Genomic DNA, 14,237 nt, shown 5'->3' with positions numbered 1-14,237 from the left:
GATAAGCCCCTTGAGATGTGTCATTTTATTTTCATGAAGGTCCCAATTTACAAAACCCATAATTGTCCAACTTTCTCAAATGTATCATAGTGAGAACATTTGAAAAAGCACTTTCAATAATAAAATAATCCAAACTGAACAAACTATTGCCTATACTGCATTCATATGTTTTGATTTAAGAAATCAAATTGAAAAAAAATAAACTTACCTATTGACAAATAAAAAACAAGATGAAGTTTTTTAGCAGAAATGAAGATCATATTGTATCTTCAAAGAAGGTCAAATGCTGTCAAGGTACTGTAAAAATGAAAAAAATTAATTATAGTTACTCTTCATTTAAAGAGTGTTGTCTAGCTCTCTTACCTTCTGAAGCCAACAAGTCTGCTATAGCTATTAAAATTAACTCACAATTGAAAATAAGAAGTTGATCACATTGGAAACATCCAGAGCATTGAAGCCCCATGTACAGATCCAGTAATTGCTATGAATATAAGGGGCTGCCTGGACTTGGACTGTAACCTGGATGCATGTTGACAATTTGATCAATCATTAAAGACAGATGATGACATTTTGGGTTTTACAATATTAACATTATTACTAAAATTCCACAGGAAAACACACCCACATGTTGCATAATGCACAGCAGTTGTACATGAATGAATGGAGAGTCAGAGGGATACATGATAGTGACACTGATTTATGGACACAGTAAATGAACAGCTGCAGAAAAATAAATGGGAAATATAGATCAAAAGTAGAGTTGTTAAGAGGTGATTGACTACTGACTCCCACTGCTAAACCCTACCACCTGTGCCCTCCCATCTCTAGTTATCATTCACAGCAGTCCTTTTATGTTGAAATTGTACATAGCACAGCCATTTCCCCCTTTCTTTAAATTTCACAGAAGTATTATGAACTAGCCTAAATACATTTGCTGTTTATTTTCTGCATCTCCACAACATCGTAAGATCTTTAAGAAAGCCTCCACAGAACATATGACTTGGCATAAATAAAAATCTATGTCACTAAATGAAATATGTCAAAACACAAATGACACTATATAATGAATAGTTTGTGCTAGTAACAGGCTTCTTATTCTTATGCAGAAACTTTTACATCATTTTGTGTAATTTTGCAATACAGAAACTTCCTCTGTTTAGTTAAATGCACCAAATGTTTAGCTTTAAAAGGATTGTTTACCCAAAAGCATTGAAACATCCATCCATTTTCTACCGTTTATCCAGATGTCCCTCTCCCCAGCAACGTTTTCCAACTACTCCTGGGATCCTAAAGTGGTCCCAAGCCAAATGAGATATATAATCTCTCCAGCGTGTTCTGGGTCTACACCGGGGCCTCCTGCCAGTTTGACGTGCTAGTATTTGCGATCTCATCATTTCAGTCACTACCCAAAGCTCATTACCATTAGTGAGAGTTGGAACGTAGACCGACTGGTAAATTGAGAGTGTAGGAGCCATAATATAACTGATTGAATAATCAGGTTTACAGATGGAGTATCAGGTCTCCAGAACGGAATCCGCATTGCTCCTCCTGGCTCTGAGGTTCGACAATTGGTCGCACCGTGGATTAAGCTTTCCGAGGGAGGCTGAGGTGTGTGGTACCCTAATAATTGGAGCACACCTCCCTTTTTAAAAAAATGGGAACCACCGCCCTGGTCTGCCATTCAGCTTTGCACCACTGTTGCAGGACGCAGGATCTCCGTCAGATGACCTGGATAACCTCTCATCTTAAGGACTGAGAGTCTTTGAGCCTTGAGTGGGCTTCAAAGTAATTGTGGGTGATTTTTCTGTAAAAGATGTAAAAGGCATGAGCAAGAAGAACACTAAAATTAAGAACACTAAAATCTACTGCTTTCCCAAAGATATGGTCTTTGACATGACAAAGAATTCCACATATTTTGGCTGCAGACCCAACTGTGAAAAACATCATAGGGACCAGTGACATTGTAAAACTGCTATCAGAAGTCCTGAAACAAGATTTACGAGAAGTACTGAAATGACAAATACTGAAACAAGACATTTTACTGATATACTGAACATGATCAGCTCCTTGAATCTTGATTTTCTACTTTTAACTGTAACCTAGCTAAATAATAGTAGCAGTGCACCAGTTCTCATTGAGTCAGCCCCTCCAAACTTTAATTTCATGAATGTTTCTTGAGCTCACAAGAACGGTGGTGTTGCTGCTATATATATAGACTAATTTCAGTGCAAGCAGTTATCATGCGATGATTTTACTACCACTGTGGTGCCCTTGAGCAAGGCCCTTAACCCCAGCTGCTCCCGTGGAGCTGCTCAGTGGCCAGCAAATCAGACTGTGGTTATACTGGACAGATTCCAGGAGTGGATGTGTAACTATGTGAATGTGATCAGGGCTTTCCTGTAAAAGAGAGCATCTCAGTGAAACTGCCCCCGGAATAAATAAAAGGTAAAAACAAAAAGTTAACGATTTCCAGACCTCCAAAGTCCTCCACATATTTTGTTGACAACTTCACTGAACTGCTTTCTGTTATCTCAACAGATTTTGACTGTCTGGTCAGAACTGGTGATTTTAACATTCACATTGATTTTCCCAAAGATTCACTACAACATCTTTAAAGAGAGGCTTTGTATTTACAATTCTGAAATAAATAGGGCTAGACGAGCCTTATTCTCTAACATCATCATCATCATCAGGAATATCAACAATTCTCGTGCCTTCAATATTGAATAATTACAGACCCATCTCTAATTTTCCCTTTATTGGGAAAATTATTGAGAAAGCTGTTTTGATTCAACTCAGTAACTTTTTAAATGTAAATGGCCTTTTGCACAGATTTCAGTCTGGTTTCAGAGCACATCACAGCACTGAATCTGCACAGATAAAGATGTTAAATGGCATTCATCTGAATACTGATTTAGTTAAAACATTGATTTTGGTACAGCTTGATCTTAGTGCAGCCTTTGATACTGTGGACCATAAAATACTTCTTGACAGATGGGAAAAGTGGGTGAGATTATCTGGTTCAGATCATATCTCGAAGGCAGAGGCTATGTCGTTGCCATTGGTGATTAAAAATCTGATTGGATCACCATGACATGTGGAGTCCCAAAGGTTTAAATTCTTGGGCTGCCATTATTCAACCTGTTCATGCTCCCTCTAGGTTAAATCATACATAACAATAATAACGTTGCTTATCACAGCTACGCAGACGATACTCAGATTTACATAGCTCGTTCACCGAGTGACTATGGTCCCTTAGACTCACTCTATCACTGCTTAGAGCAAGTAAATAGCTGGATGCAATTAAATGTCCTTCACTTAAATAAAGACAAATTGTTGTATTTGGCAACAAGGAAGAAAGAATGAAAGTTGCTGCTCAGTTTGATTCCAGAGGTATCTTGGTGTTTTAAAGATCAGATCTGAGCTTTAGCAGCCACATCAAGGAAAAGCTAAATCAGCATTTTATCATCTAAAACAAATAGCTAGAATTAGAGTAGATGTCTAAAACCCTCCTCATGCTATTTCCTGTTCTATCTGCTTGTTGCCTCATTTGAGTACATTTTGCCAGTCTGATCACATGAGAACACAATAAAATACACAGATGATTTTCATGCATTTACTTTGTGGATTTATTTCGTGAACATGGATGTCAGTGTGAACAATCACTAAACTGTGGAGTTCATAAATCACACAAAGAGTTAACACTTTATACAGAAGCAGAGGAAGTGCTGCGGTTGCCAAAACTTATTTTACACTCGTTATTTAGAGGCAAACTTTTCTCGAGTTCATGGCTTCATCTGAAGTATACAAATGACAATTTATGTACGGACAAGAATGGATGTTTTGATTTATTTTCTGGTGCTGCAATCTGTTTTGATTTTTTGTTTTTTAACATACAGTGAAATATGACTTATCCATAAATAAATGAGGAAAAGTGGAAAGACAATTTAGGACATTTTCTCTTTTTTTGAATGAACTAAATCATTTTCAGTATTGCAATTTTTTTTATTGTCTCCTAACGTTGCACACCATCTGGCTCCAGACAATGTTTTTTGGTTTCCAGTTGACAGTGTGGGTGCGTTGGGGAAGAATTGTGAAGGTTTTTTTTTCTTAAATGAGATAAATTTATGTTTTTGATGACACATTTGGGATTATTATCATTATTTTTTTTGCTGCAGGAGAGTTTTGTTCTTCCTCCGCTGACAGAAAAAGAAGAAACAACAGCTGGAAGAGGGCAGAGAGGACACACACACACACATACACACACACGCACACACACACTGTCACGCATACAAACACACACATGCACATTAACTTAATCTTTTTTCATCCTCACAGTTTTTTTCTCTTTTCACACACACACACATACACTCTGCACACAGTCCCACTTTCACACACATATTCACACATTTCTCATTTTCACATTCTTCTTCTTTGCCTACACACACACACTAACGCTTCCATTTTTCTCAATCTCACATGAACACACTGTTACTCACTTACTCGACTCCTCTCACTTTCTTTCTCTCTCTCTCTTTCACACACACACGCTCACACTCATTCGCAGCCTCTTGGCAGATGCCGGGACGTCCTGGAGGGGGGGCGTTTGAGATGTGAATATCTCTCTTTCCTTCCCACCCCCGGGTCGAGTGGGTGGCAGACCCGAATCTTGACTCTAAAACCTGATACTGGACTTCCAAGTTGTCTGTGTGTGTGTGTGTGTGTGTGTGTGTGTGTGTGTGTGTGTGTGTGTGTCTCTGGTGTGAGTTGTATCTCACTGAACACAGTATCACACACACACACACACTGCCTTCGTGCGTGTTTGTTGTAAAGGTAAAAACCTTGGATCTCCAAAATCTCCACTTTTCAGGGACAAAGAGAATCAGCCTCATTTTAGCTTGATGATAATCCATTTTTAAGATTTTTCCAAACAGATTCTGAACCAAACCATTTTTACTCAAAGCAGTAAAATGTCCCCTGTGACTTATATATTATACATTATACTATTATACATCATGTCATCAGATTATTATTCCTCATGCATTAATGTAAAGCAGGATGTTGCTGCTGCAGCTGGTTGAGCTGGAGCTCATGTTGAACTGTTTCGTATCGGACTGCAGCCAACGATTATTTTCATTCTGGATTAATCTGCTGATTCTTTTCTCCATTAATCGATTGACTAATTGGTTTGTAAAAACTCTGAAAACAGTGATTAATGCCGTCACGACGACCCAGAGCCCAAAGTGACGCCTTCACGATGTTGCTGTGTCCGACCGACAGTCCAAACCTCAACGTTATTAACAAAACATTCAAATCATTAAAAGCAAAAGCAGCAAATCTTCACATTTGTGAAGCTAGAACCAGGAAATGTTTTACATGAAAAATGACTTAAACAATTATCAAAATAATTTCCAGTTTATTTTCTCTCAACTAATCGTTTCGGCTGAACTTTAAACTGTTTAAACTGTTGGGTAAGTAATTAGTAACTAAAGCCGTCAGATAAATGTAGTGAAGTAAAAAGTACAATATTTCCCTCTGAGATGTGGTGGAGTAGAAGTAGAAAGTGACATGAAAAGAAAAGACTCAAGTAAAGTACAAGTACCTCAAATTTGTACTTAAGTACAGTAGCTGAGTAAATGCACTTAGTTACATTCCATCGCTGCCAATTTTACATAACCTGCTCAACAATATGAAGAGCAATATCAACAAAGCTTTTCTTTTTGTGTCCATGTTGCCGCAAATGAAACAACCTGCAAGTTCTCACTACATCGCCAAACTTCCAGCTCCACCTGTTTTGTGAGGACAGGTGTGACCAGGCACTCAGGAGTTTCACTTTGATTCTGAACACTAATGAGAGGAGTTTATTTTTGCCTCGAGATGAAATCTGGATTTTATGATCCTGTTCTGAAGCTTTGAACCGGCAGAATGACGATTTATCTTATCGTCTGTGTTCAACACCTTCATGCTCTGATTGGTTGTTTAGAGCCGTGAGCTGTCTTACTATTGGCTGTTACACTGCAACTGTGTGTTAAAGAGAGAGAGAGTGGAGGAGATCGTCAGTTTTGAGTGTGTGTGTGTGTGTGTGTGTTTGTAAAGCAGATAAAAAATGGCAACATGCGTGTGTGTGTGTGTGTGTGTGCGTGCACATATAATAGTCGAGGTGGAGCAGAAACTGGACACCCTGCCAGAAAAGACACACTCACACACACACACACACACACACATACTGTCCTGTTCACGCCCCCATCAGTCACACACACATACAGTCACTGCAAACCAACTTACACTCCCTCTCTCTCTCCATCAAGGTCATCCAGCAGAAAGTGATAACAAGCTCAGAGACAAAGAGACAGACAGAAAGAACCACATTCCCGTATTAACAACCATCTTTCCTGCTTTAGTGCCCTCCAGCAAGACACTGGACCCCAACCAGTTCCTGGTCAGTGTTACCTCGGATCTCCCTTTGTCTAAGTGTGTGTGTATATTTACACTTGATAACAAGACATGTCTCTGGTTATTTTGAATTGTTTTCTACCTACATAAAACTCCTTTTAAGGTCACATTTACACTGTAGCAGGGTGCTTAAAGGGGAACGCCACAGATTTTACAACTCAGTGTGTGTTTCCAGGTGTTTGGGAGTACGAGTGCATATGTGAATACAGTTGTATAAAGCCTGTTGTGTCTCCAGAGGGAGCTGTGTGAAGTCTGATAAACGTCCTCAAGTGATGTCACTTGAGTCAGCGTCGGTTGGGGCTGAAGACTACAAGTTTGAAGATGAAAACAATCTGTTGTCGACAGAAGAGAGCTTCCCAGACCTCTGTAGCTCCTCATCCCCGCTGCAGGCTAGAGGCTCCGGGTTACATTAGCCGCTACTAGCATAACACACCAAAAACTCTGACTCCACCTCTACCAGCTGCAACACTGAAGTGATGAACACACTGATGCATCAATATTTATAATCCAGTGACATATATATTATTCTGACATGGGCCACCCTGCATAATGAGTACTTTTACTTTTGGTACTTTAAGTATATTTAGATGTATATAATTCTATAATGTAGATAATATTTGTTCTGAACTGTACTTTTACTTAAATTTTGAATTAAGGACTTTATTACTACACTGTGGTATTGCTACTTTTATTTAAGTAAAATATCTGAATACTTCTTCAACCGCTGGCTTTTACACTGTATTTAACACACATCTGATCTATCAGTATAGTGATGTCGATGTGACAGCATCTGTGAATGGCTTCCTCCAGGATTAGCAGAAAAAAAAGGGAATTTCCCCAAAAATTGCAAAACCTAAAGTGCAAAAATATTTTTTACTAAAAAGGCCGGATGCATGTGAACAAGATGACTTTCCAACATGGTCAAATAAAAAGACAAACACAAAACATATGACCTTAAATTAAACAAAAAAAATTAGAGAAAGGTATAATAGTGCATATTTAACAGATAAATACATAAATATCCACATCAAAACACCTAAAAATACTACACTAACTGATGGATCAAATAAGATTTCCACCCTTTATGAAGTCAACCTGCAACCTCTTGTCTCAGGTGACCTTTATGTCCATAAGTTGTGAGCAGCTCAACCAAAGCATGAAATTCCTTTATAACTTTCTTAGATTGTTTAAGCTAAAGATATCCAAAGATATTCCACAGAAGAAAAGCAATGATGAGAGAAAAGTCCACTGTAGTTTTGTGTAAACAAAAGTGTTTTGTTTTTTTTCAGATTTCTCTTGGGAACTGCTGGTAGAAAGCACCTGTCTTGTATCTGCCGCTGACTGGCTGATTAGCAGCAGGTGTGGAGCACCTCACTGATCTGACCTGTGTCACTGTGAGCAGACAGCTCTGGATTCACCTGAACTTTCTCTGTCTGTTGTCCTTCTTCCAGCTTAAAGGTAATATGTAGATGACTGCGTTGCAGAGTTTTAGTCTTTGTGTGTTTTGGTTTGTCACGTTTGTCTTGAACAGCCAGCGGCAGCAACCACCTTACTGTCAGCTGACAAAACAAACAGCAACGTCGGCCTACAGGGCAAAAGCCATGGTAGCTTTCCTAGTTGACAAATAATTGCCAGCATGGACAGTGATGTTCACAATATGATTTAATGTAAGCCTGAATGACATTCACCAGTTCTCCCTGTACCTGCTTGTCTGTATGGGACATGTGGTCGAGGTAGCTGTATACGCCGCTTGAGTTGTTCAAATGTTGTTGTAGTTGTTTAACATCCGGCTAGAACTGGTCTCAGATCAGACTGAAGTCTGTTTGAATCTTTGGTGCATTTACACCTTTTTCAAGTGGATAATCTCTTGTGTGGGAACATAGTACTTGTATTATTCCTTAAATAAATTAAGCACTAACTCTCAATTAGGGGAAAAAAGATAAAATAGAAAAAGTAAATATTGAGACATTATGTTACGTTTATTTAAATACCTTCTGAAGCAGATTTTATTATATGTACACATTTCTTATCATTGAAAGTTCGCTCTTGACCTTGGAAACTGTCGCTGATATTAAGTATTTGTTCTGGAGCTTTTGATTTTATCACATGATCTTCTTTGGCAGATGGAGTTTGCCCAAATGTTCAAATTTGCATTTTCTGTGCACTTTAAGGGGCATGTCTTCCAATTCCTAATAAGAAATTTAATAAGAGATTAGACTCTGATCTTAACAAATCCAGGTATTTTGCCTTTGGAACAAATCCAAAATTTTAAAGTGGTGCTGGTAGGTTTACTTTAAAATGTCCTATTTTAGTTAATTAACGCAGGATGAGATAATAAAACAATAAATCGCTTTGGAAACCTTGTAAAGGAAACAGAAAAATGAAGCGCTGCAGAGAGAAATCAATCAGGTGACTTTTTCTTCCTTCTACCTGTAAAAGCAGCAGCAGGAGAGAAGAAAACAAAGACTTGTTCAGTCCTCAGACGTACACTGTCATTAAACACAGCTTTTTATAAACTCATCATTTAATACTGTTGTCAGAACAGAGGAGAACAGGGCTGCAGCGTCTCAAAATAACTGTAATCGTACAAACAAAGTGACACAAGTACATTCAGACTTTATTTTCCTGTTTTTCACATCAGGAGTCAGACGCTCAGTCGTCCCCATGAGGCTCTTCAGCTCCGTCAGCACGTTTTTATGAAGTACCTTTGACCCAGTATTTTATTGTTCCTCCTCTAAACTTAATTAAATCAAACCAAAACTAAATTAAAAGTGAAACACAGGAAGGAGACAACGGGACCTGGAAGTGTTCAGCATGTGAAGTTGGATGAAAGTTTCTGTCAGGATGGATGTCAGTTCACCGCAGTTTCTGTCCCACTGAGGACTCAGACGTCTTCAGCTCTCATGTCAAACTTCATCTGTTTGGTTTTTACATCAGGAAGTAAATACAACACTGTGTTTCATCAGTGCAACTAAATATCAACTATCTGGACTTGTACAAGGAAGAAGTAACATGATGCTTAATTCAGCTTTATTGCAACGAAACCACAGAGGTAACTAGTTGCCCAGCCTGTTGGAGTTAATACAGTACAGAGGAGCTACAGCCTCACGAGTAACTTCTCTAGTTCATCTTTTTTTCCCTTGAGGTTTCTTTTTGTATTCATTAACTTTAATGTCTGGCTTCTCATTTATCTATTTAATTATTTTGAGGTCTATCTTGGCATATAGGTGTCCTTATTTTTAAGTAATGCAGGCTTAATGTTTACCATGTTCACCATCTTAGTTTAGCATATTGGCATGCTAATATTGGCTAATTACAGTAAACAGAGTACAGCTGAGGCTGATGGGAATGTCATGTATTGTCCAGTATAAGTATTGGACAAATTAAATGTTTGTCCTGCTGGTGGCGCTAAATGAAAAGTCAGAGGATCACCACAGTCAGTAGGATTTATCCTCTGGGAACATGAATGTCTTCAGTCTGGACCAAAGTGCTGACATTTCCATGCCGGTCCAGTGTGGCTAAAAACCAAGAACTTCACAGATTAAATGAAAAACCAAAGTATAAATGAACAATAATACAAGCAAATGGACGAAGTTATAAGTAAATAAAAGATATTACACTGGACCAGAATTAAATATGGTCAAAACTAATAAGTAAAAACAATTAAGGACATAAAATGAAAACTTGAAAGTTTGTTCTAATTAGCGATGAAATAATCCATACTGAGGTTGTGTGATGAACAGGAAGCAAACTGACCTTAACGTGTCAGCATGAAGAAATGTTTCTGGTATTTTAATTCAGTATTTACAGGATTATTTGGTCTAAATAGATTATTTTTCTTTCCTTGCAGGTGCAGAAGGCAAGTTTGTACGTTTGTGGCTCCAAAACGGCAGCGAGAGGTGAAATATTTTTGCTTCGGTACAAAGAAATCCTGTATGAAGATCCCTAAACTGCACCAACCCAGCTGGTTTTGTGCTGCCACAAAACAGGATCTGATGTTGGTGAGTTCAGCTTTCTGACAGTTTGGGTTCAAGTACTGGTTAATCACTTCCTGTTGGCAGAGAGATTAAAAATACACACCCAGCTAACAAAGACTCCTGTCTGGTGCAGCTTCAGGGCATTGGGTGCCGATAGTTGACTCATGTAACAGTTTGAGTGTGTGTGGTATTAAAATATGCTCAGAGTACACTTCAGGCTGTCAGAGAGCCACAGCAGACAGGTAGAACCGGATCTGAAGAGTTTGGCAAAAGATTTGAGTTTGTTCACCAAACACTAAACAAGCTGAAGAGCTGGAGTCAGAAAGCAGCCTGTCAACACCACTACCACGTGATTTTTCTTTCTGTTGACTCGTGTTAGTAATAACTTTAAATCAGCTGATGGTGCAGAACCAGGGACCCTTTTTTTCTGTCCCTAAAAGACAGGAGTTGAGTTTACTGCACTGAGGAAACTCAGATAATGTCCAGTAAGTCGTGGAAAAGAATGACTAGAGAATGAAATAAAGGTCACACTTGTGGCCTATTGGTCCAAGACACATCGGGGCGTCTTTGTGGCATTTCATACCCTCTCTCGCTCCACACATTTCCTTCTTGTTTTCACTGACACTGTCAAATTAATGCCAAAAAACAGTCCCAGAACTGTACATGCCCAGAGGGTGAAAAGACCCATTCGTCCAAAGTCCGTTAAATGACCCCTGACTAAACACATCAAATGTACTAAATAACTTCTAACTTACTAAACTCACAAAATAATTTCTTTTTGAAAATTATGTTGAATGCAGTCAATTCAGAAAGAAATATTCTACTCTTTACTCCACTACATTTAACTTTAGTTACTTTTCAGATTAATACAAAATATAATCAACAAATAAAAGATTATGTATTTGTTGATTATGTAAGATATGACTTCATCGATCCTGGGAGGAAATTATCCAGCAGAATATAGTAATTAAAATAAAGTAATGAAAATGAGCTCCACCTTTACCAGCTGCAACATTAAAGTGATGAACACATTCATGCATGAATAATTATAATACAATAATACAATATACAGTGCGTCCGGAAAGTATTCACAGCGCTTCACTTTTTCCACATTTTGTTATGATACAGCCTTATTCCAAAATGGATTAAATTCATTATTTTTCTCAAAATCCTACAAACAATACCCCATAATGGCAACGTGAAAGAAGATTGTTTGAAATCTTTGCAAATTTATTGAAAATAAAAAACGACATGGCACTCCAAATTGAGCTCAGGTGCATCCTGTTTCCACTGATCATGCTTGAGATGTTTCTACAACTTGATCGGAGTCCACCTGTGGTAAATTCTGTTGATTTGGACATGATTTGGAAAGGCACACACCTGTCTATATAAGGTCCCACAGTTAGCAGTGCATGTCAGAGCACAAACCAAGCCATGAAGTCCAAGGACTTGTCTGTAGACCTCTGAGACAGGACTGTATCGAGGCACAGAACAGAAAACTTTCTGCAGCATTGAAGGTCCCAATGAGCACAGTGGCCTCCATCATCCGTAAATGGAAGAAGTTTGAAACCACCAGGACTCTTCCTAGAGCTGGCCGCCCGGCCAAACTGAGCGATCGGGGGAGAAGGGCCTTAGTCAGGGAGGAGACCAAGAACCCGATGGTCACTCTGACAGAGCTCCAGCGTTTCTCTGTGGAGAGAGGAGAGCACTCCACCAATCAGGCCTGTATGGTGGAGTGCCAGACGGAGGCCCCTCCTCAGTAAAAGGCACATGACAGCCCGCCTGGAGTTTGCCAAAAGGCACCTGAAGGACTCTCAGACCATGAGAAACAAAATTCTCTGGTCTGATGAAACAAAGATTGAACTCTTTGGCCTGAATGGCAAGCGTCATGTCTGGAGGAAACCAGGCACCGCTCATCACCTGGCCAACACCATCCCTACAGTGAAGCATGGTGGTGGCAGCATCATGCTGTGGGGATGTTTTTCAGCGGCAGGAACTGGGAGAGTAGTCAGGATCGAGGGAAAGATGAATGCAGCAATGTACAGAGACATCCTTGATGAAAACCTGCTCCAGAGCACTCTGGACCTCAGACTGGGGCGAAGGTTCATCTTCCAACAGGACAAGCTCACAGCCAAGATAACAAAGGAGTGGCTACGGGACAACTCTGTGAATGTCCTCGAGTGGCCCAGCCAGAGCCCAGACTTGAACCCGACTGAACATCTCTGGAGAGATCTGAAAATGGCTGTGCACCGACGCTCCCCATCCAACCTGCTGGAGCTTGAGAGGTCCTGCGAAGAAGAATGGGAGAAACTGCCCAAAAATAGGTGTGCCAAGCTTGTAGCATCATACTCCAAAAGCCTTGAGGCTGTAATTGGTGACAAAGGTGCTTCAACAAAGTATTGAGCAAAGGCTGTGAATACTCATGTACATGTGATTTCAAACAAACTTCTTTCACGTTGTCATTCTGTGGTATTGTTTGTAGAATTTTGAGGAAAATAATGAACTTAATCCATTTTGGAATAAGGCTGTAACATAACAAAATGTGGAAAAAGTGAAGCGCTGTGAATACTTTCCGGACGCACTGTATTTGATTCTGAAATGGACCATTCTGCATAATCAGTACTTGTTACTTTTGGTACTTTTTAAGTATATTTTGATGCGAATACTTTTGTACTTTTTCAAAATTTTAAGACTTTTACTTGTAACAGAGTATTTCTACTCTGTGGTATTACTACTTTTACTTAAATAAAAGATCTGAGTACTTGTCACACTGTCACTCTTGTAGAGATTGATATGCTGTGTGTGAACATCAGAATAAAACTTTTCTAATGAGCAACTTTCCAACCGACCAGCAGCACAGAGAGCACTGACGATGTTGTAACCTCTCTACATTGACACCTGAAAGAAGGAAATAAAAGGGAGAAAAGAGACAGAGAGAGAAAAATGTCAAATCAAGCACAGGAGGAAGGAGAGAGGATTTTACTTTTACTCTGAGGTCATTCATTAGGTTTTTTTCAGAAGAAGGGAGTTGAAGAAAGGAGTTTGTTCTGGAAGGTTTTTGTTTTTCTTCCTCAAACGAAGACTTAGAAGAGTCGTATCCAGTGACAACTGGGTCAGTGTGAAGCGTCTGGTTGCAGCCGGATACAAAACATGGCCTCTTTATCTTCACTAGGCATCTGAAATCATATTCGACCTCCATCGACCCAGATACGACGCCACAGGAGGAGCTGAAATGTCAGAGGCAGCTAGAGGATGCCTTGTCCTTATTTGACGAGTCAAATTGACAAACGAGTCGTTGTCTCACTGCTTTCATGACTCCAGTGTTTACAGGCCTGCAGGCAGGTTGTCAGATGCAAACCAACACTGAGACGTATTAAAATCCACAGCCGGAGATTATCTGATGATAAATGTGAAGCCACGCGCGCTCTGCACTGATAAAAATACAGTCCTAACTTTTCATTGTTGAGGAGAAAAACGGGCCTGACAGCTTGTTGTGTTTGTTGTGACAAGAATCATAAATTAACTGTTTTCTCTTCATTATCAAATGGTTACATTTGGACATCAGGATAAAAGCTGGTTGTTTCGAGGTCACGTAGTAACTTTATTGTGATGACAAGTAAACAAATTTAACAGAAAAAATACAACCATTTGTGTGCTGAGTTTCCTCTGGAGCATAAACTGGCTGCAATTCAGGAAGAGCAGATTTTAGTATTAAAGGAAAGTTCAGGGAATGTTTCCTTTTTTCTTTTATAACTTCCTCTTTTCATAGTTTTGATTCCTATTAGTTATATTTAAAGGGGTTGATTG

At 39.2% G+C, this 14,237-nt stretch overlaps 1 protein-coding gene and 1 long non-coding RNA gene across 4 annotated transcripts in view; one reads left to right on the top strand and one right to left on the bottom strand.

The window, feature by feature from the left end:
• The window catches only part of LOC122864727 (deleted in malignant brain tumors 1 protein-like), a 30,406-nt gene extending 29,890 nt beyond the window's left edge, over positions 1-516 (bottom strand). Inside the window, 2 exon segments of the mRNA XM_044172346.1 lie at positions 209-297; positions 409-516. Of these exon segments, the coding sequence (XP_044028281.1) occupies positions 209-260 (52 nt within the window). The 5' untranslated portion in view covers positions 261-297; positions 409-516.
• Positions 517-7,721: 7,205 nt separating this feature from the next.
• LOC122864242 overlaps positions 7,722-14,237 on the top strand; it is a 36,430-nt gene continuing 29,914 nt past the window's right edge. For all 3 annotated transcript variants that reach the window (XR_006375181.1, XR_006375180.1, XR_006375179.1), the window contains exons 1-2: positions 7,722-7,911; positions 10,304-10,454. This is a non-coding gene — a long non-coding RNA (uncharacterized LOC122864242). The remainder of the gene's footprint in view (positions 7,912-10,303; positions 10,455-14,237) is intronic.

Source organism: Siniperca chuatsi, linkage group LG17 (genome assembly GCF_020085105.1).
Source record: "Siniperca chuatsi isolate FFG_IHB_CAS linkage group LG17, ASM2008510v1, whole genome shotgun sequence".
Classification (NCBI taxonomy): domain Eukaryota; kingdom Metazoa; phylum Chordata; class Actinopteri; order Centrarchiformes; family Sinipercidae; genus Siniperca; species Siniperca chuatsi.
This window is presented reverse-complemented; position numbering and strand designations above follow the sequence as displayed.